The sequence below is a fragment of the Lathamus discolor genome, chromosome 1, assembly GCF_037157495.1.
Source record: "Lathamus discolor isolate bLatDis1 chromosome 1, bLatDis1.hap1, whole genome shotgun sequence".
In the NCBI taxonomy this organism is placed as follows: domain Eukaryota; kingdom Metazoa; phylum Chordata; class Aves; order Psittaciformes; family Psittacidae; genus Lathamus; species Lathamus discolor.
Window position 1 is genome coordinate 34314575 of NC_088884.1, and position 23763 is coordinate 34338337.

The 23763-nt window shown below is 35.6% G+C and overlaps 1 protein-coding gene across 1 annotated transcript in view; it reads right to left on the minus strand.

The window, feature by feature from the left end:
* SEMA3E (semaphorin 3E) overlaps nt 1–23763 on the minus strand; it is a 140526-nt gene that overhangs the window by 38457 nt on the left and 78306 nt on the right. Inside the window, exons 3-5 of the mRNA XM_065665025.1 lie at nt 22277–22336; nt 16974–17093; nt 598–691 (exon numbers count right to left, since the gene is read on the minus strand). Coding sequence (XP_065521097.1) covers nt 598–691; nt 16974–17093; nt 22277–22336 — 274 coding nt within the window. The remainder of the gene's footprint in view (nt 1–597; nt 692–16973; nt 17094–22276; nt 22337–23763) is intronic.

Genomic DNA, 23763 nt, shown 5'->3' on the forward strand with positions numbered 1-23763 from the left:
GCATGCCTTTCTGGCACCGCAGGAGTTTGAAATCTATTTTTGTAACTGTTGAGTATAAGATAAACTCTCCTAGCAAAGCATCACCAGTTTTGGACTGTTTTGTTAGAAGGCAGCATTGAAAAAATCTATTTTGACCTCAAAAGCTGTAATTTATATGAACAATAAATGCTTGATGAAAAACCCCACCAAACCAACAACAGTTAAATTCACATATTTATAAGATGCTTGTTACACAGATTACATCTCAGTAGCTAAATAATAATTTTGTGTATTTGTCTCAGTGGTGGAAAAGATTAATCTAGACATATTGCTTTGCTTTGAAGAAAAGCAGGAAATTATTATTTCTAAAACCACACAACAATCAATTACCTCTTCAGGATGGCACGTGTCATATGACATCTGCTCACTTCAGTGAGACACCCTTGCTGCATTTAATGGTGCCTGGGATGTAATATTAATGTGGGCAGCACCATGAGGATTAAGTCTGACATGTGGAAGGCTGCAGTAGAAGACTGACAACACTTTGGTGTGCTGAAGAGAAAGACTCAGAATGACATATTGACAGGACCATGGAGCTTGTGACATAAAGATCATTACCAATTAAGATGGAGGTGAAGGAAGAACTGGGGTCAAAAGGGCACCTGCCTCGTCCTCTCTCAAATTTGTGCGATTCCAGTTGAAACAGATGATCCTTAAAAAAAAAAAAAAAAATCACAGAAACCAGCATAAACCCTCCAGGCAAAGAAAAAAAGTTCTTAGAGATAGGATTTAACTTTGTTATACCTTTGTAATGGACTGACTTCATTAGGGAGAAAACACAATTATGGTTACTTACAGATGTACTTAGTAAAAATTATCCGAGTTTCTACAGATCACCTTTGTGTGTGCACTAACCCAAAAAGAATCAGTAATATACGCACTAAAATTGCACTTATTTAATTTCTGTGGGAGTAGAGAGTGAAGATTCCTCTCTCTTTTATCCAAATTATCTAAACATTAAATAGATATCTCGCCATGGAATATGTTTTACTTCTTTAAACATTTTGCCAGTAGTTGTTAAATATATTATGCTGTGTTATCTTTCCTTGATAATGTTGAGATGTTTATATATCTTCTTCATAAAATTATGTTTAGGAATGAATTCACAATTATGGTTTGAGGAGCAGATGTGATTTCTGCAGTGGATTTAGCAGAATATAAGTATAAAAAGAACTGGCGACTTGGTTTAATTTGTCTGCACAAGGCTTTAAAAGCTGAGAAAGAATTTACTATGTAAATTTTCACTTGCAATGCTACAATTGTCCCAGCTTTCTCAAATGAGCCAATTAATTACCTGATAAAATATCAAGTGAAAGCAAGATTTATGTCTGTAATTCATACATTAACAAAAAGGCATACTACAAAACACAGATATGGGGGGAGGACAAAAGGGCAAATAGAGAGAAATCTGTGAAAACTCATAAAAATATGCTACCAGCCATCAAGTGTGTGGCTAGTAAACATTTTGATAGGCTAGTAGATTTAGTTCTGTGTAACAATTTTACCCAAAAGTCTATTGAAATGTAGATTATATCAGCATAGTGGATAAATGCATCCTGTTCAGTAAACTCATCTCAGGTTCACGTTGTTAATATAGTGAGGTAAATGTTTTGCGAAGCATAAAATGATATGTGACAGGATCCCAAATCCACCTAAATCATACATGCCATTTTGCTGTAACTTCTGATCAAAAATTAGGATTCCCATTAGTCAGACAGTTGCTACCAAAATGGGATATAACTCAAAAAGCAGCTCTGGAAAAATAAGACATGCATTTCATGTCTACCTGAAGTGAAAAAGCCACCCCAAAACAAAATTAGCAAGCAAAAACCATACAAAATTGAAGTAATGGTCCTGAAACTCATGGGGAAATGAGACAGAATCTCACCTCCCCAAAAGCTCCTGTGTTGGCTTAACCCTAGCACATTAATGCCTGATGTTACAGCTGTTACAGCAGAAAATAATCATCTGGAGTAGATAGTGGTGGTACAGGAATATTATTTTCTGCTATATCAGCTTCAGCTGCATGCCAGAAGTAGCTATTCCCCCACTGTTGTTGGGTAAATGTCAAACAATGAAGAAATATTTCTCTGTGTGTGGAAATCTCAGCCCCATTCCATACTTTTCAAACATCACATACCAGCTATCTTTCAAAACTAAATACCATAATATTTTGGGTCAACAGCAGGGGGAAAAAAAAAAAAAAAGAGTGAGGTGAGCTAAGGAAAGGAATGAAAAAACTCCTGAAATTGTGGAAAAGTACTAAGGGGCCATAATTGCCATGAAATATGGTGTAAAGTAAATATTTATATAAATTTATATAAACAATCTGACTCATTATTTATTCTCTAATCAGATGTGAAAAATAAAGTTACTCATTAAAAAGTTTCTTTTCTGGGATGTCAATCAAACTATTTGTAAATGAATGTTCACTAAATAAGAAATAAAATAATACAGAGAAAGATGTAGAAGTAAGTGGAGAAATAAATGGAGAGTTAAAACATAATAGCTTTTTCTAGTCTTACTGCTTTCTGTTAATTTTTCCTCACAGTAAAATAAAAATGGACTTGTCTGTGAGAGGAAAAAGTAAAAAAAAATTAAAGCTGATTTCATAAGAAAATAGACTCAGGTAAAGTGATCAGCTGTGAAAACAAAATTATTTGGAAACAATACTTGGATAAATTATATTATCCATATTTCATGGTTTATAGTGTATGTCTCATATCTCATCCTACATAGGGAATAGAAACTGTCTTTTTGTTTTGTTACAGGACAAGACATGATCCCATCATGGCATAACCGACATTACATATCCATGTCTTCCCCGAGTAAAATGCTGCTGATACTCAGACCAGTAACACTTGGCCGGCATGGGAGTCTTCCAGATGATGTGGAAATATTTTGTGTCACCGTACAGCAAAATATAGTATCACAATGAAAAAGCTACTAATGTAGTTAACTATTCCACTAAGAGTCACAATGAAATTAAAGGTAAAGATAAACCCACCTATTTAAATATTAATGCCATGAATGCATTTAAAACAACAAACTACACGACCATGGAATGAAAATGTTAAGCAATATGCATGGTATCCCTTTCATTTTCTACATTTTAACAGCTGGAATTTTGAATAAAGTTTGTAGGTTAATGCTAACACTGATCGTAGACAAAAATTTGGATCTCAGTGCAACTTGGGGAAGTTTTAATATAAAACCAGTATATAAATACTGGTTATAATATAAACTGATATAAAGCATTGTCTGAAAATCACTAAAAATATAAGCAATGACTCCTTCAATACAGATTTTTCCATCTTCACCTTTTAGAACAGATACCAAATATACCATAGTTGCAATAATTTCCTCCCATCACTGTGGCAGATCAGGTGTTAGGTGTGTCAGCTTCCATGGGATGCCAGTTTAAATGAAATAAGCGTTACACATTAATAATCAGCTTTGACATCTAATACTGTAATTCTAACCCTCCTTGCTCTTTGTGACATTGGAATCCCTTCATAAATGTCAGAAGAAAACTGACAGTTTCCTCACAGGTTATCCAGCACAGCAATTCAACATTGCAATTTATTTCACTGATAAAAATTATGCAAAAATACATATGGAGGGATGGAAGTGGAATTACAAATTTCTACATGTAGTTTGGGAAAAGAAATGGATTTCATTTATGATACCTATGACTCAGGAATCATAATGCATTTTCAACCATTATTAAAATAATGATGTTGTTTAAAAAGAAACAGAAGATATTTCCAAGGCATCAAGCATTTTGCCATTAACATGATATGAATGGATAATTTTAGACAATGAAGAATAAAGAAGGCTCTAAATAATAATGAAAGAAAAGGTCAAATAGAGACATTAAAATTTAAAGACTACATTTAGCTTTGTTGCAGAAAATGTCTTTCTCTAATGCCAAGTGCTGCTTTGCTCTGGTTCAAGACAGCATTTATGCATGCGATTAATTTAAAACATATGCTTACTTTCACTGCTATTCAGCAAAGTACCTAAGTCTATTCTTAATGTTGATAAAATGGCTGTATCTTTTCATTAAACCAGGGACTTAAGAATATAGAGGCTTTGTCTGGGTTTTCTTAAGATATTATTTTTATGAGAAAAAAAATTAAATTTTTTTGTAACAGCCTTTTTCACTTTACATTTTTATTATTTTCCAGGTAACAAAAAAGTAAAGTGTATCATACACACATTTTTTAAAAGGAAATTTAAACCATTTCAGAACTTTTAGTTATATACTTAGCTATGTATGCATATGCTCCTACACTATAACCAAGGTCTGCTTTGCAAGACATCTTGGCCTTTTTGTGCTTACTTTTGTTGGTTTGATTGGTTGTTGCTTTTTTGATTTTTTTTTTTTTGTCTGTGGGTTTTTTTTTTTATTATTGTTATTTTGGGGGGCATGTTTGATTTTGTTTTTTTTAAGATGTTCATGTTACTTATATTGTGCAATAGGAAATTGTATTTGGGGGAGACACTGTGCAGATTTCTGTGAATGTAGTTGTTAACGCTGGCTATCCTACTCACTGGAACTCACTGGACAAAATTCATTCTTAATGTAATGATCTCACATTTATTCAACCTTACAGTAAGAATGACATTGCATGCAAGAGCTGTTTGATGCATTTCATTTACTAAGTGTCATATATCTGAGACTTTTAAAAAGAGAACTATGAACAGGAAAGTTCATATGCAAAGTTCATCCAATAGGAAAGCGTAAAATAGAGATGGTTGCTTGTGTGAAACTATGAGAAACATTCTTTTAAAAACCTCAATAAAGCCATGTGGTGCTAGTGTCATGATGCATTCCTTTTTTCTTTTCAAGTAAGTTCTAAAGCATCAAAAAGGGAGTGTAAACATCAAATATTCACTATATTTGATCATAATGCGCTATTTGAGGAAGAAGACTGTTTGGAAGGGGTGGGACACACTGGGACACATTGACTCCACAGGGAAAGGGCATCTCAATGGATTAGCTGACTGATTGAGCTGGCAAAGTGAGCTTTCAGCAAAGGTCATCAGAATTGTAAGACTGAAGCCCAGAGCAAAAGCAACTGCAAATGAAGAGGGTTTGGGAGGGAGATGGTTTCCAAGGGGATGTTCACGTCACTGCACTCACGTCAGCATATTCTGAAGCTTTCCTTCAACCTCTATGAAAGCTGTAAGGTTAATTTTCACTTGCAGGATTACATCCCCTTACAGACCCCTTCCACTGAAGTCCATTGCAATTTTGCCCTTGCTTTTATGAGAATGATGCTGAGGCCCTAGTCCCGCAATAACACATAGGGAAAACTGATTTAAAACCTTCACCAAGTTCAGTACGTAGTGGTATACAGTTGTAGCTTTATCAACAGTCTTTAGTGCCATGGAAATGAATGTAACTGATGAAATCCCCAAGGCAGTGACAGGCTTTATCCTGTAGAAAATAAAATTTAAAAGTATTTAACATAGCAGGTGTGCTCTTTCTAAACAAAGAAAACATTTGTTGCCCATATGTACTTTCCACTTATTCAAATAATTTTTAAGTCTGGTACAATCTTAACATTGCACCTTTATAGTCTTGCATTTTGCACATCCATATGTACCCATGTGCACTTATACAGCCTAACATGAGGAGCTAAAGAACTTATTTAGAAATTACTGAAATATAAGATTGTAAGGCATTTCATTGGTGTAACTGGATGTTTTTTCTCATGTAAGAAATTGAATACTAGTGAATCCAAAGAAATTTCCGCACCATAATAAAAAGTGAAGTGCAATGGACACAATATACCTCATCTTGATTTCCATTCTCTTTTGCACCACACTTTTTTAGTATAAATTCACCTGAAATGTTTTTGCAAATATTCTCTTGCTCTGTATATTCTCATATAATTTTGTTCTTTCTTTTCTTTTTTGTATACTCATTTATCCTTACATTTTGATTTTTGACATGGAAAGACACACTGATTACACTATGCAGAGGCTTCTTTTAGAAAAGATGAACCTTGGCTTCTCCATAAAGAAAAAAAAAAAAACCTCTGAAAAATCACAGAACATGTCTGTAAATCAACAGCAAATATAATTCAAATATAAGTCTCTAGAACAAACTCTCAGCTCCATGACCTGTCTTAGTCTGTACACTTGACTCATTAAGAAGGCACATGCTAAACGAAATGTACAGTAAAATATTTTGGTTTTGCATAACAGCAGAAAATAACATGCTGGGTCAGGCCTGAAAAGACATCTCATATCATATAGTCTTTTGTATTTAAGCAAACTAAATATTGGTGCTAAGAAAAATATGTATTAACAGGTAGGTGCCTAATATATATAAAACCAGCTAACTCATTCTAGAAATTAAAAATCTAAAACCTGTAGAAAATTAATCAATATCATGGAGCATATATACATGAACCTGCATTCCAATTACTTATAAGTTCCTATTGCAACTTGCTGGCCTATTTAAGTCAACATAACACAGGCATGCAGATATACGGGTAACACAAGGATGCTTTAAGGAAAGAACCTTTCATTTCATGATGTTACATCTTCTTATAGAAATCCAAATTTCAAAAGGATATATGCACTGCCAAAAAATTGTTCTGCTTGTTGTCAAAGGATTACAAACTTTTAAAATTACATCTTCCATGTTTATCCAACTTTATTTTCAAATATTAATAATAGAGTCCTTAAAGAACTGGCTGAAATAGTCAGATCTCTGCCATTTGACATAATTAAGATTATTTGGGAGGTAGTATTTCTTCTGAGGATCTGTTTTCAATCCTCTTTACTATCCAGTGACACACTGAAAAGATCAATCGTCCTATGGGATGATAGTGCATAAAATATTGCAGACATTAAATCCTCCCTAAAAATTCAGATGTATTTTTTAGGTCTATGCTTTTTATTCCGCAGTTAAATGATTAAGACACATTGGGGTCTAATCTGAAAACATGTTTAAAATCTGGAGCTATGTCAGACTGCTGTGTGCATTTGCAAAAGGATTAGCGATTTGTGACTTGTGTCAAAATATCTGGCCTGAAGTGACAGAAATAATACATTTACCTGATTTAATGCATGTGAAATTCTCTGGCAACAAGGAAAAAAAACCCAAAGCAACCCAAAACCAACCACCCCACATACAGAAATCACAGGCATTTATCTTTAGCAGTTCAGAATGTTTAAGCAGAAGGGATTAAACTGCTCAGAATTTTAGAAGGCACACCTCTGCATGACCATAAACTGAACACATAAATCCATTAATGTCCTACGGCATAGAATAAAACCATTAGAAAAATAGATTATGATTATATTACAGTGGAGTGGTAGTAGGCATGAAAATTCCAGGAACCACATACATGATCTCTAGAATTAAATTGTTTGAATAGTTGTATATGGAGATACATGGTCTAATGGCCAGATGAAAGTGGAGCTAAAGAAAGCACAAAATTGAAGGAATTTCTGTGGGGAATTGCATAGTCTTTACACAGAACATCCTTAGCCAAGACTTTCATTTTTCCTTGATACTGACAGGCTAAACTTGTGTTGAGATTGTGAAGGTCATATCAGAGCAAATACCAAATAAAAATCCTTTCATCTAATGACTGCTATCGTAACAACTGGGGACTAAGGTTGTGAACAAAAATGAAAGAAAAATTGAAAAAGAGGATACAACTTTATGGTTTGAATCTAGGCTTTGGTGATGGGTGGAGCAACAGATGTATTAGGTATGGAGAGGACAACAGCAACGTTCAGCTGAGAATGGATTTCAGAAAGAAAGCGGATACCCTGGGGAAATTCTGCCTATCTCTGTAGCGTGGAGCCTTAGATAGCCAACAGTCCTTTTGCAGATCTTCAACAGGCTATGCCAAAGTGGGCCATTCTGGAAGAAAGGGCAGAGGAGTGGATCCACTGCCTCTTGACAGCACATATGAACTGCAACTAGTACTTCTTTTTAGTCCACTTTTCAATGTGGAGTAATTCTCCTGGATAGATCTCAGTCAAGAATAATCACAGTCATAAATTGTAGAGGAATTATACAATACCAAAGGTGCATTTTATAAATCCTGTCATTGTTCAGTTTTTACTGCTTTAAATTATGATGACTAACACCTTATTGAACAGTACTTCCACTGCTCAAATAGTGCCATAGACTGCACCAGGTGCCCTCACTTAGAACAATGCTTTCTCTCATAAATAAGGGTGACAAAATCTAAAAGTTATTATGATGAGAGCTGAAATATTTTACCTACCCCCATCAAATTACCACACAGGTGGAGTATTTCTTTTTCTTTGGAGTATTAGTATTATTTCTCTGTATTGATTCATTCTCTCCTAACCATCTGTGTTTAATCTTGCAAAGGGAAGGTCTAATATGATGGAAAATTCATTTCATATGGCTGATTAGTTCACATTCACTACCAATCTGCCAAATTTAACTTAAACTTCACGTATGGACATATTTAGACAGTATTCAAAAGTAATGAATGTCACTCACCTAATTTTATGGATGGAGAGTACTGTCAAACAAACCTGTTGTCTGTTGAAATGTGTAAGAGTGACTGATAAGAACAACTGTGCTGATACAGAATACTTGGATTTCTCCAGGGCATTTGACTTAGTACATAGCTATTTGATGAAAAAAATGAGCATTGTAGAATTATATGATATAAATTACTGACTGATCATAGTATAGTTGTTAGAAGATATGCGTTGGTGAATCCTCCTTTATAGAAGGTTTCCCTACATTTTGTTTTTAATAGAAAGATGATTTTTTTTTTTATTTAGTAGTGATTTAAACAATCATATGATTTCTTCCTAGTGAAGTTTACAAAAAGACTGAGGAAACATAAATAATGAAAAGGTTAAGGAGAACTCTGGCTTATGAAATGCTCTGAATATTGATTTAAAGGTCAGAAGCTAACAAAGTCGATTTTAATGCAACCATGTCCAAAGTATATCTTGGAATAGGGAATACAATTTGTAACTCAAGAGCATCAGAATGCCCTAGAGGGTGAAAAGTTCAGATCGTTGTTCAGACTACTTTCATGTATTAGACTGAGGTGCCTCGTTCAGAGTCTTGGACATCCCAGGTGCCTTGTTACAGCTGACAGTGACAGGCATCTCTAGAAATCTCTTCACTGACTATGAGACTGCTAATTAGGTGCCTCAAACAAGTGTCTAAACTGGGATAATTTTGTGCCCCTGAGAAGAACTTTGGGTCAAGTGTGAAATGCTAAAAAGATGTTTCTCATTTTGATGCTGTACCAAGAGCTCAGTACTTCAGTCTATGAAAAGAGGAACCTCAGAGTTAGGGAAGTGATCTTGCTTGTATACACACCATCAAATACCATGGTACTAGTGTCTGCACTTCCAGAACACGCAAAAGTAGTGCAGCGAGTTCACAGGAAGGACACAAATATGACTGAGGAATCCTTGTGATAGGAGGTTTAAGGAGCTATATTTATTCAGTTTATCAAAACAAGTGAAGAGGTGGCTTGATCTTTGCATAGTTGCTCACATGTGGAAAAGATGTGTCAAAGATAAGGGGAGACTTTTCAACCTTGCTAATAAAGCATATTAAGATTGAATGACAGGAATTTGAAATTAGATAAATTTCACCTTAAATGAGTGGCTTTTTTTTTTGTAACATTGAACATTATTAAGTATTAGAACAGCTTACCAGAGAAATAATAGTGTTACTGTTATCTGGAGTCTTTGAAATATCCCTGAAAAAGTTTGAAGTCAATATCTGGGAGAAACTATCCATGCAGCATGTGGCTGATCATCTGAAATGTTCTGATGGCCCCTTCTAGCCTTTGTTTCTATTTGTGCTAGCCTTTGTTTCTATTTGTGCAATACACATTATTCCTTCCCTAGCAAAGCATGGGAAGAACAGAATTGGTATTTCTTCATTATCCTTACTTAGCTTCTTGTAAACAGCTTTTCACTAAGGTAATTATTATAGCCAACTCTGATGAACTTTCATTTCTCACATAACCATATACATTGGTTCAAAAGTAACTTTTCCACCCTTTTTCACAAGAAGATGTTTGACCTTTTCTTTTTCTTTTCCTTTCTGCAACACAGCATCTTTGTTGTATACAGTGAGCAAAGGGATAATCTTCACTTAATTAATGTATACTATGAGTTTAGGTACCATTTTAATCTCTCTTGAAATATTTGCATATTTAACTCCCAAATCCTGAAATACTCGAATCTAACTGAAATTTGTGCTTTTGGATGTTTTGATGGAATTTGACAGCCTGTGATGTAAGCATTCAGACTAGATGATGTAACGGACCTCCTGGTAAAATATTCTATGACACTGTGTTGCTTATTTGGCAGCACCCCATATATATGAGCACTTGACACTGATCATCACATCACCCACCACACATCACTCATCTCAATGACTAGTTTCGCATGAAGTATAGATGCAGAAGACTGCAACAAATAAGCAATTTCATAGTATTTAGGATTGGACATTCAATCCCATAAATAGAATGAGTTGAAAAACCTGAAAAGATTTAGCGGATGGTATTCTAACTGGTGCTTTTTTATTCATGCAGAGGGGCACTGTGTCTCTGAGCAAATATTTTCAAGGCAAGAATTTGTCACACATTCTATCTAATGAAGGAGTGACCAACACCCACTTCAGTTTGGTCAGTGAAACCAGATGTTCCTCTTTAATCCTCTGCAGACTGAGAGTGGAGATTAAGTAATAGGAAAAATACTTGGAGAGGGAGTAAGTGGGCAGGTCATTGTTTGTTTTGATTATAAAAATAACGTCAGAAACAATATGCTAAAATAATAGATTTATATATGCATGCAATTTTATTTCTTAACAAAAAGCTGAAAGAATGATGACATTACCAAATACTAGTCAAGAGTAGAAGAATTATGTCATGTAAAATTTAAACTGAGATATGACTGGAACATTCTCTCTTAATTTCCATGTCAGTTCAACATCAGTCTGTTAAAGCAAGGGCTGAGGAAGTCATATTGCCTACATTTGTCTGGGGTAGGGAGGTGAATTGAGGTGCTGGAGTGGATCCAGAAAAGGACAACAAAGCTGGTGAAGGGTCTGGAGAACAAGTCTTATGAAGAATGGCTGAGGGAACTGGGCTTGTTTATTCTGGAGAAGAGAAGGCTCAAGGGGGACCTTTTTGCTCTCTACAACTACCTGGAAAAGAGGTTGTAGTGAGGTGGGGCTTGGTCTCTTCTCCCAAGTAACAAGTGATAGAACAAGAAGTAACAGCCTCAAGCTGTGCCAGGGGAGGTTGAGACTGGACATTAGGAACAATTTCTTCACAGAGAGGGTGATCAGGCATTGGAACAGGCTGCCCACGGCAGTGGTGAAGTCACCATCCCTGTAAGTGTTCAAAAACCATGTAGATGGGACCCTCAGTGATATGGTTTAGTGGTAGTCTTGGCAGCCCTGGGGTGATGGTTGGTAATTTCTTCAGCCGTGTTTGGTGGGACTCCCATATGGACTTGTTAAAGGCGCTTTGTGAGTTAATCATAGAATCACAGAACCACAGAACGGTTTAGGTTGGTAGGGACCATAAAGATCATCTTGTTCCAAGCCCCCTGCCACGGGGAGGGAAACCTTCCACTAGACCAGGTTGCTCAAAGCCCCATCCAAGATGGCTTTGGACACTTTTAGGGATGGGGCATTCACTTCTCTGGGCAACCTGTTCCTGTGTTTTAACACCCTCACAGTAAAAAATTTCTTCCTAATATCTAATCTAAATCTGTCCTCTTTCAGTTTAAAGCCATTATCCCTCGTGGTGCAGTTTGGATTATTGGAATGTCCTTGGAGTACCCCTAAAACCTCTTGCTCTGCTGAATAGAAAACTCATTGAGATAAAATCATTGCCTGACTGCAGATAGCTCATCCAATTTATTTAAGGTTCATCATAATTCATGTAGCATATTTTGATCTATAGAACAGTAGTGGAGTACCAGCAGATACATGTGGAGAAACAGACTGAGACAGTATGCACTTATTCAAGTACTCATCTTCTACTGACAGAACTGGGTTTATATACAGGCAAGTGGAAAAGACCAGATCCAGATGCTTCCCTACACCCTGACTTTTGTTGGCATCGAGGCTAACAGGAGGGACAAATGTCAATTTGGTAAGAATGGGAGCAGAGTAAATTTTTTTCTGCATTTTTCTTCATCTTCTATATTTGGTTTTAAAACTTATCTCAGATTTTTTCTCACAGAATACGTAAGAAGGTTTCATGTTCAATTCATCATGGGAAATTTGGTGTGGAGGGTCTCTGACTCTTGCTTTCTTCTGAAAAATTACTTTTATTTCAATGACATGAACTTTCTTTTATTTCTGGACGATAGACAAATAGAAATTGGAGGAACCCAACTTATTCTGACCTGAATGATGTTTTGACATTTGAAAGAATTTCATGAAGTCAGTGCTAATGAACTCACTTACTGGCTGGCAATTAACTTAAGTTTTTCCTGGCAAGATTTTGAAATATATTCTTTTACAAACACCAATAGTTGTTCTGTCTGCAAAATCAGCACTCTTATTTTCCCAATTTGTAATTTATTTCTAAATGACATAAAACATGGGGTAATTTACTGAAATGTTTAAACTTGTGGAAGCAACATTCATCAAAGTAATTAGAAAGGTAGAAAAAGATAAAAAACTGCATGTTGCTGTCAGTGACTATACTTGCATATTTTTAGAATTGTAATATCTGTCAACAGCTGTACAAAAGCGAACAGCCTGGAGCTCCAAAGCAATTCTATTAAACCAGTATTACAATAGAACAACTGCAGTAAAACATTATATATTTAATCTTTCAAATTGACATATAATATATCATAGAATTTATAAATTAATTGATTTAGAAAAATATGTTTAGTTAGATTCTGGTGGTACAAAACAAGTTTGAAGCAGAATTAAATAAATGCAATATTTATTGCTTCTTGCTTTTTCTTTATTTGTCAACATATTCAAATATAAGTATTTATATTAAGACAAAATACATGGTATCATTAAATTTCTATAAAACATGAAAAGCATGAAAGAACCATTTCAACATATAGAATGTATCACAGTACAATTTGATTGTGAAAGATTTTAAGGCACATTTCAGTTAATAGATAATAAGATTAATATTTTCTAGGATACTGGCTAGGGGAATGGACTTTCTTAATGTGATTTTCTTTTTGAGAAAGATAGATTCTGTTTCTCAGTAATTTCCAAAGATTAATGCTCTGCCAATCAGACAATTTCTGCCTAGTTTTTAACACAAATATGTCTTTTTGGCTTTGCTGTTTGTTACAAGAGCTCAGTGTTCTGCAAGGCACAGCTCAAACCTGGTTTTGATAAGAATGTATGAATCTGTAGCTCCTTTTCATAAGCTGTATTGCAACTCACAAAAACATGATGAATACTGTATCAGTATGCCACACAGTATGATCAAAGTCATAGCTTTGGGATATTCCCACTGTTCAAAGGAAAAATGTTAATGCTTTGGTTTCTTAACAAATGGCTATTCAGAAGTGAATGACCTTACATGAACTTTTGTTACAAGCCAACAAGGAAATAAATTTTCCTGCAACATAGGACTAGGGAACACCAAGATCAGGAGACTCAAGTGGATGTTTTGTTCCAACAGATTGTTTCTTTTTGGCCTGCTCTGTAAACTGGAAGAGAAATGGTTGTAGAAAAATATAATTCTGCTCTTCTATCAAGTTCTTAAATGCCGGGAACTCGGTAGTGTTTACAGAGGGGGTTGCATCTTCCCTTCTCCCTCAGCTCAGGAAGCATTGAGAAATTTATGGTTAAGGTCCCTGACCACAGTATATCATCTGTGTTGATACTGTTGATTCATAGTTCTGTATGGAAGAATGGATCTAGCTTCATATGCTGCATTAACTATGTATCTACATACATAGAAGTTTGCTATAAGGAGTCCTTTTTTGCCTCCTACACTATTCATCACAACACATATGCAAAGTGTCATTGTTTAAATACATATAAGCTTTAAATACAATTGGTGCTACTTAAAGACATTCTGTTCAGAAGCAAGTTAGTTTGCTGATCAAAGATATATTTTAATTATACTGATATTTAGTATATTTAATAAAAAATGTCAATATCTAAAAAATTTGACTTTCAGCCAGCTGCGCACTATGAACTGCATTTAACTGCATATAACTGCATATTATAAACCAGCATTTGCCCTTCAAATTAAAAGTCCGAGGTTTACTTATTTTTAAATAAAGGTGTTTAGGTCTGTTTAGAAATGGAATAGTGTTGTTACATTTTTAAGACTGTTTTGTTTGTTACTCTCCCTTCTATGACAGTCAGACAGTGAGAGAGAAGTCAGAGAGCTGAAGTGGAAGAAATGGGAGACAGTAATTGAAAGTCATTTAATCGGGATACTCTGACTAGAGAGACCAGCAAAGAGAGACTGAACTGCAATTTTGTGAGGAAGGATCTTGTCCCTTCAACTCCTGCAGCTACAGGATGTTCTTATCAGTCACAAGAAAGCAAGATTACAATTTGCCTACTCTGTCACATTCCATGTGTTATTTTTAACCTATCATACACATGGCACCTGTCTTTTTTAATCCAGATAGTCAGCTTCTCAGATAATGGAAACTAATATAGCTACTTACTAGTGTAACAAACATATTTCCTATTGGTCTATGCAAATACAAAAATGGTAATTTTCCCATGACTGGAGTGTGGGTAAAATTTTAGGACCTCAGCTTCACAAGGGAGAATAATGAACAAAAAGAAAGGAAGGAAAGAAGGTGAAACATAAAGGGGTGATCACAGCCCACACATTCTTATATGTGCATCTTGTTTATCATTTTTTGTTTGGTTGGTTTCTATTTTTATTAGCCTGTTGCTTATGCTTTCTTAAATAGTTTTCATAAATATACAGTCATTGCTTTCTTCAAACTATACTGGGAAGCCTGACAGGAAGTTTATGAGAGGAACAAAGAAGATATGAAAAGTTCCCGTATTTGAAAAATTGCTTAATATTTATTTTCTTCCTCAGTTTCAGAAGAAAGTGTGTTTCTGCAAACGAAATGATTTCAAATGTAAGTGTTATGGTGAGTTCTTAAATTTTGAGATGACTCTTATTTTGACAGTAGTTGGAGGTGCACAGTATCGATTGGATCCTTGGAGGCTGTTTCTGGTGATATGATTCTAGTTTAGTTTGCCAAAGGAATGCATCTTTACTCAGAAAAGCTTATCACAAAACTGCAACAAAACACTAAAACCCCAAATGTTAAATTAAATAACTTAGTTGATTTATATAAGTACATTTTAAGAAGATTAATATCTGCAATTATTTTTTTATTCTAGCCAAGTACTTATTTTAAGTCAGCTCCAGCCTCTGCCCTCTGTTTTCCTGTTGTTGTGACTAATAGACCAATAAACAATACTGCAAGTGTGGGACAAGTCTGAATTTTAGCTGCTCTAACTCATTAGGTGCAAAACTGTCAGTTAAATGTGGAGTAGAACAATTAAGGAGTGATGTTAAGAGACAGAATAAAACAAGTTTGTGTTGGAGAGCTTAAGCTGAAATTTGTGAGAAAAAGAATTAGGGGAAACCCATTATAAACTGATAAGTAATTTTGACGTGGAATAACTCAGAAAAAAATTAACATAATTCAAAATTTACCTTTAATTTTTTAAGATACAGAAAAGTTTTTCCAATTTATCCAAGTTCAGCTGCACAAAACATTAAATACAATTCATGCTCACATCAACTATTTATAATGTAGCTTAATGCTGCACTTAGTGTTCTTCTCTGCCATACTATTTCACTCAGCTACACATGATCAATACAAAGAAGCTGAATTTAACAACGAATTATTAAAGTATGCCATCTCCCATCAAACTAATATGAACATAAGCCATCTTCAGTGTGCATTCACAGCCCAGAAAGCAAACTGTATTCTGTGCTGCATCAAAGGAAGAATGACCAGCAGGTAGAAGGGGGTGATTCTGCCCTCTACTCTGCTCTCATAAGACCTCACTTGGGAGTATTGTGTGCAGTTCTGGTGTCCTCAACATAAAAAGGACATGGAACTCTTGGAACAAGTCCAGAGGAGGGCCACGAGGATGATCAAGGGACTGGAAAACCTCCTATATGAAGATAGGCAGAGGAAGTTGGGGCTGTTCAGCCTGGAGAAGAGAAGGCTGCTTGGAGACCTCATAGCAGCCTTCCAGTACCTGAAGGGGTCCTATAGGGATGCTGGGGATGAACTCTTCTTTAGGGACTGTAGTGATAGGACAAGGGGTAGAAGGTTTAAACTTAAACAGGGGAAGTTTAGATTGGCTATAAGGAGGAAGTTCTTTCCTGTTAGGGTGGTGAGGCACTGGAATGGGTTGCCCAGGGAAGCTGTGAATGCTCCATCCCTGGCAGTGTTCAAGACCAGGTTGGATGAAGCCTTGGGTGAACGTGAGGTGTCCCTGCTATGGCAGGGGGGTTCAACTAGGTGATCTTAAGGTCCTTTCCAAACCTAACCATTCTATGTCTGTGTATTCTGTTATGTGGTGCATTATTTAATGGGAAAAAAAAAGAAAACAACCCCTCAAAATACAGATTTAGCTAAAAACAGCCAAAATATTTAATATTTTTTGATAAAAATTGCTGTATCAGCTTACCTAATAAAACTCTAAGATGATAATAACTCTTGAGTTCTTTGCATAATTACCCAAAATATACTTTCAAGAATTATTCAGTTCCTCTAGCCACAAACTGAATTTTAGACCAGGATTACATTTCATCAGGGAAAATATTTCTTGTATGGTTTGTAAGAGAACTCTGAAAACTTAAATTTAAATATTTATTTTTAAGCATAGAAGCTTTGGTGGAACCCAGACCCAAAGAGTTACTACAGTAAAATAAATTTCTTACCTCTGATGGATGTCCAGCTCTAATAAAAACACAGAGCGGATCAAAAGCTCCTGTTCCACAAGCCAGAAGATGTGTTCTGTTATATCGGTGAAGGACACGGATGTAATTTGCACATTCATCCTTGTTTATATAAAAAAAAATCAGGAAAATATCAGTATTTTAATAAAATTATATTTTTAATATCTTAGGTGCCCTTAGATGATATTTTGCATATCAAAACTTTCTACTCTGTTAAATATAACATATTAGTTTTCCCACTTCGTGCTAATACCTCAGTGCCACCAATTTCATGGATGAATAATTTTGACTTGAAAAAAGCCAGTTTAAAGCAGTGGTTTGTCAGAATTCATTTTGGATGATTAGTTAGGAATTATTCATGTATAAAACACACTTCTGTGCTTTTTTAATCTCAAAGGTATTCTGCAAATCCAAATATTTGTTTTACTAAACATTATTAGATGCACTAGACATTAGACTTAGAGCATGAGATGTGAATAGCCAGCAAATAGCTTCTCTCTCAAGTTAAACAAATATTAGTTCAAGAAAAATAACACTAAATAACACAAAAGATAGACTACTGCATCATTAATTTCTTGTATAATTAATTGCTAATCAATTCTTTTTTGATATTGTATAGCCACATGCTTTATCTTTTCTCAGTGTTCAAACCTTCCTTTGAAGAAGAAATTATTCATTTCTCCCAAGGCAATGCTCTGGGACTCATTAGTGTATTTGCAGCTTCATAAATATTACAATTAAAAAATTTTCAAACACCCCTTTGAGATGTGGGGTCATTATCCTTCCTGTGCTCAACTAGAAATGGAGACAGAGAAATAAAAGTATTCATTGATTTTGGACTCCTGGGACTTGGTTTTACAGAGTGTGTAACATTTTGCAACGATTTCTATGTTTGGAACAAAATTCCTGTTCATTTCCATTCACTGCTCAACATTTCTGCAACTCAGACCCTGGGTTTTAACACAGTTGCATCAAGTTTAAGAAGATAATTACAATCATATTAATCTGAGCTAATTTTAGCTATTTTAAAGTTTAAACATGTAATTTATGCTATTCTCCTAGTCTTTTTCAGTAGTTAACACAGAAGGCCAGGCATCTCCAAAAGGAAGTTAATTCCATCTTAAAACGAATGTGAAAAACAGTGAAGGAATTTCCTTATTGAAAATTTCCTGTCCTTTGCTGGTAACTGTGTTGGTTTCCCAACTGCTATATTTACAATGAGAACAGCCCTGAATCTTATTAACCATTTGCAAAACAGAAGATCAGTCTGCAGCAGGACCATGAGCAGAATTCAACTCTTGCATATCCACACTGGGCTCAAACCTGAGATGCCATCTTTCTTCCTTCCTCAAAACTTTGTGACATTCAGTACAAGATTTCCAACTGCTCCAACAAGTAAATAAGGGTCATAATGAAAAACTGTTATTTGCTACATGATTCTCCTTAGTCATTTACCTTGAAGATATACCATGGTAATTGAAAGAAACTACACTACATTGTTGTGCAATTGAATATTATGTACATGGAAAGGAAAAATCAACCTTGCAACATCTTCTTTATGAATTTCTCACTTCTTAACTAATTCATTGCATTTTTTTAAAAATAAATGAAAAATAATAATAATAAAAAGAGGCAGATATGCAGCTGTTCTATGACCTTCATACTTGGCTGCACTGTAGCACCTGACCAATGCTCTCAGTGAGAACAACAGGGAGATCATAAGAACTGCATAGCCCCACAGGTAAACAGTTACAGATCTGGCATAAAGCCTGTTGTTTTTCTAAGGGTATAAAAGCAGGATCCTCTTGTAGCCAAATCCAAAGCCTCACCTGTGAGTGTAGGAATTTTCCCAATTTCCCGAGACTACCGGCATTGGCTGCAAAGGGGTTTCCCAGCTTGAAGTGTGGGCCTGAATAATGATTTGGTGGTATTTTGTGATGTATTTCTTCTTAATCTCTGTTGTCTCCATGCAGTAATGATTTGATGCATTGCTAATTTTCCTCTTTACTTTACTTATATATGTATCTATCTCTCTGATTTGCTTTATTGCACTTATTTACTATATAGATATATATACCCAATTTGCATTAGTATGTTTGTTTGTTTGCATTAGTGTGCTTATTCTCTTTAGTGCTTGTTTAATAAACTGTGCATATTACACAGCTAGTGTATGGTCATTTTTTTGAGTACCCTGCCTGTCAGCAGAATGCCTCGATACACCAGTCAGCACTCAAAGACAGAAATGCTCACTATGTACATGCATTTCACAAACATTTACTGACTGGTGCTAGCAGAATGGTGATACGTAAGAATTTCATTATAGTTTGCAGTTTTTAAATAGATGTTTTACTGGGCACTGTTGCTGTTCCTGTTTCTCCCTCCCCTCCAAGTATGACCTTCCTGACATCGCCTCTGTTCTCTCTCAGTGGTGTTCTGGTCTTTACTCCATGGTTTCCTTTTCTTATTCACATATGCCTGCAGCTTTGTCTCAAAAGTACTGCAGAGGATCTTAGGATTTGTTTTTTTTAAATGGGCAAGAATTACGCGTTTTTTATCCTGTGTGCCTTCATTGGATGAGGCATATACCAAATATAGAAAAAAGTTATTCCAAATAGCTAGAATTCATCATTTATAAACAAATTAAAATAGGTGCTACTCTGGGAAATGTCAGGCAACTAGGCATTGCTGCTGACCTCACTAATAATATCCCGTACACATAACAAGGAAGAGATGAATCAGCCAAAAGAACATTAAAATAACTTTTCTTCATACTATGTGAATTAATTAAATGTTGTGGATGCCTTTAGGAAGCTCCAAACACTTATTAATAGATCTGTGGAATTTTACTCATCTGAAACTTCTCAGTGTGAAGGAGCTAGTCATCACTACAGAATTTAATTTCTGTATCTGAATGATTTCCAGTTCTGATAAAATAGTTGCAAGGGTAAAAGCTTCCACACCACAGGCTAACAGGTATGTTTCTTGGCACACCGGATGAGAGCAGAAAGACTTTTTTCCTTGGCTAGACCCACATCAGAATATTGAGGCCTGAGTTTAAGATGATGCACATGTAGTTACAAGGCTTTTCTGTCTTATTAATCCTGCTACAAGATCTCTGAAACTCTGCATATGACTACAATGCTTGCTGTTTTACTGCTACATGATGAACTGATAACTTTTAAAGGCTGTAAACGCTTGTAGGAATGGCCTGTTCTGTAACATAGAAAAAGGTAGCAGAGAACACATGAAGTACTTTCAACACTGAGATGCATATTACAACATTTTCAGTTCTACTTAGTTGATTATGCCTGGACTAGCAGACCTTTTCCATAGATATAAACCTTTTTCATAGGTAAAGCTTTTTGCAGGAAAATAAAAAAGAAGAAAAACATGGAAATAAGAAAAAATTGAGCACTGATAAGTAATTTTTTTCTGACACTTTACAGTAGAAAACAGCATTCAGAACTTAGAAATGAGACAGGGTTGATTTTAAGACATGCCGAATCAATATTGATTTATGGCTACAAAAACAAAGGCAAAACCAAAAAGTAATAGGGAAGGGTTTTTTATTCTAATTTAGATTCCGTTCAGGTTGAGCAATTTAGCTTACTGAATACTGAGCATGCTAATGAAAATTGCTAAGGTTTCTCTGGAATTAATTAATTTTACTCATTCACATAGTCCCATACATAATTAGGTCTTATGTGAGGATGAGAATATTGTTTAGTATTACAATACTTCCAGTTTTTACAATTTTAACATCTTCTTCTTAAAGACTCCACTTCTGAAGCCTTATGATTATTTTAAATTTCTGTGATTTTCTCTTAAAAAGAGACACCACACTTTCACACTGCAGAAAGATACAGGAAATAGATGATGTTCTTGAAATTATGACTTTATTCAAAGGCAAATTTGAAGACTCACAATGACAGACTGGATTGTAAAAAAGTATGAAGTCTGAAGGACATGCCTTACATTACATTAGAACAGTACTTATTTCTGTATTTATTTGACCTGAAGGCAAAATATCAGAAAATAAATCCTATCAAGTAGTGGTGAAGGAAAGATGACAGAACTTTAACTAATAGCAGCCTATGCTGAGAAGTAGTATTAAATAAAGCTCAAAGAATTTAGCTTTGGATTCATTTAATATGACCATAAAATCTGGATAATGTAGAAATACACCATTTTCAACATAAGCCACCTGAAATTACAAAAGGTGCAAAAACATCCAGAAAAATACAGTGAACTTTAAAGATACCTCAGAAAGGATTAGTTCTAGGCCACATGAGTGCAAGAAGTAAAGTATCATGCTGGTTTTTATTATGATTATTATTATTTTGCAATCTTTTTCACCTATTCCCTTGATGCGGCCAGTTCTCATGCTTGTACTTCAACAGAAATCTTTATAGCTTGCTAATCTTCACTGGGAGTATGCTATGGTTATCATCAAGTCTGCCCGTTTGCTATGTTTGTGGGAAAACTTTGTATGTGCCCTTCTGTGTCCTATGTTCCTGTCACTGTTGCTGTAAAACTATCATCATTTTCAAATCCTTTGGTACAGTGTGAGCTCTCAGCTGTGGAATTTATTAGCTGTTGTATTTGATATGTGTTTATGTGGTGTAGATAATGGGCTTGGCACACTGCAAAATTAAAGAGAACTCCCGTCCAGAAGAACTTTCATCCTGTGGTGCCAATGATATCAGCTGCTGTATGTCAGTGAGCTTTCAGGTCTTTCCCCAGGAACTGATTACAGTTAAGGCAGTGGATCACAAAACCATCACAGTTTCAGGCTCATTAATAGCGAATATTTTCATTTATATACCATAAATCCTACAGGGAAAAACATTTTAGAGTATATTTTATAATTACTAATAATTTAGCTTTTTTTTTTTTTTGTAAGTACTCTAGAGAATGTGTATGTTAATGATAAATTAAAATGTGAAAAATGTGAACATAGAAGGTATCTTATGAGTATGAAAATAAAGTGAAATAAAAATTGGAAAGAAGACTTATTTAGGTGCTTTCTTTGATATCTCCAGAAAAATGAATTAAAAGAAAGCTAAGATAATCAAAAGTTTTCATTGCCTGTTTATAAGCTGGTTTGAAAAACAATTAAACTAACAGTTTAGTGTGTTCACAGCTGTTACACAGTTCTAAGATGCAACACATAGAATTATGTCTGTGCATTGATCTCTCTGAAGTTTAGGGATGCCTGAATGCTTGTTTTGGGCCAGCCCCTGGTGTAATTAAAGTGTATTTGATTTGTAATTGATGATACTTACAGCATCTCTTCCTTTAATTATACATTCTTCTGCCTGCAGAGGTGTACTAGGCCAATGGATCTGAGAAAAAAACAAACCAAAAACATAGAAAATAGCTCAGTTGGCAGTTGAGTCACGTCAATCCAGCTTTTCAGTTAGTTTTCAAGTGAAAGGCTCATAAAACAGGATTCTAGAATCATTGAATAGGTCCCTTCCCAGGTTGGAAGGGACCTTGAAAGATCATCTGGTCCAACCTTTCGTGGAAAAGGGAGCCTAGGTGAGCATCCTGTCCCATGACATCTTTAAAACCTTTAAATCACTTTAAAAAGTGGTGGAGACTCCTCTGTATCTCTGTGGAGGTTGTTTCAGTGATTATTTTTTTTTTACAGTAAAAAAAATTCTTCACTGTCACTTGGTGCAACTTGTCTTCTCCATGGGGCTCCTTGAGAAGAGAAAGCCTCTGTCCTGTTTGTAGCTGTCCTTTAAATACTGGAATACTGCGTCTAGGTCTCCCCTGAGCCTTCTCCAAGGACAAAAGACCTAAGTCCTTCAGCTTTTCCCCACAGGGCAAGTTTTTCAGCCCTTTGATTATCATTGTGGCCCTCTTTTGGACTCTGTCCAGTTTGTTCATATCATTGAATTGTAGTGACTAGAACTGGCCACAGTACTCCAGATAAGGCTTCACAAGCCCTGAGTAGAATGAGAGAATCATACCTCTCGCTCTCTGCTAGTAATGCCTCTGTGGACACAGCCCAGGATCTGTTTTGCCTTCACTGCTGCAGCAGTGCACTGATGACTCAAGTTCAGCTTGCTGTCCATGGGGACCCTAAGTTCCCTTTCAGCAAAACTGTTCCCCAACACACACAGATTCTAGTCTTGACTCACCATATTATATATGCACTTATTGTATGTTACAAAGTTTAAACAAGTTTCTGTTACAACTGGAAGAGTTTTCAAGTGAAATAGTCCAGGTTTATTTTTAAATATCCATAAACGTTTACAATAGTGTAAGACAATTTTTTGTTGAAACATAATTGGCTTGCTTAGGGTGACAGAAAACTTAATACTAGTCAGCAGAATTTAAAAGAAGTCAATATATGGAACATTTTATATGAATTCAGTGAAAATATCATATGAATATTATATGAATTCAGTGGAAATATCTCTGCTGAATTGTCAGTGACTTTCAGCATAGAGTATTTGCATCAAGCTACTGATTTCCTACTTTAAGTGAGACTTAGGAAAGAAAATGGTTTACATTGCTGAGGTGAGTAGCTCGAGAGAGGACGCCTTTAACACCGGAGCTGGGGAGAGATCAGCGTCCAGAGCCTCAACTCAGAGCGGCCAGAGCCGCCGAGGGAGCCTCAAATCCTCGACAGGACCTGCCCAGGAGCCGGCAGCTCCGCGGACGCGAGCAGGGACTCACAGGGGGCGGAGCCAGGAGCAGCGGCACCAGCCCTGAGTGGGTAAAAACCTGCCCCAGGGAGCGCGAAGGAGCAGGAGTGCCG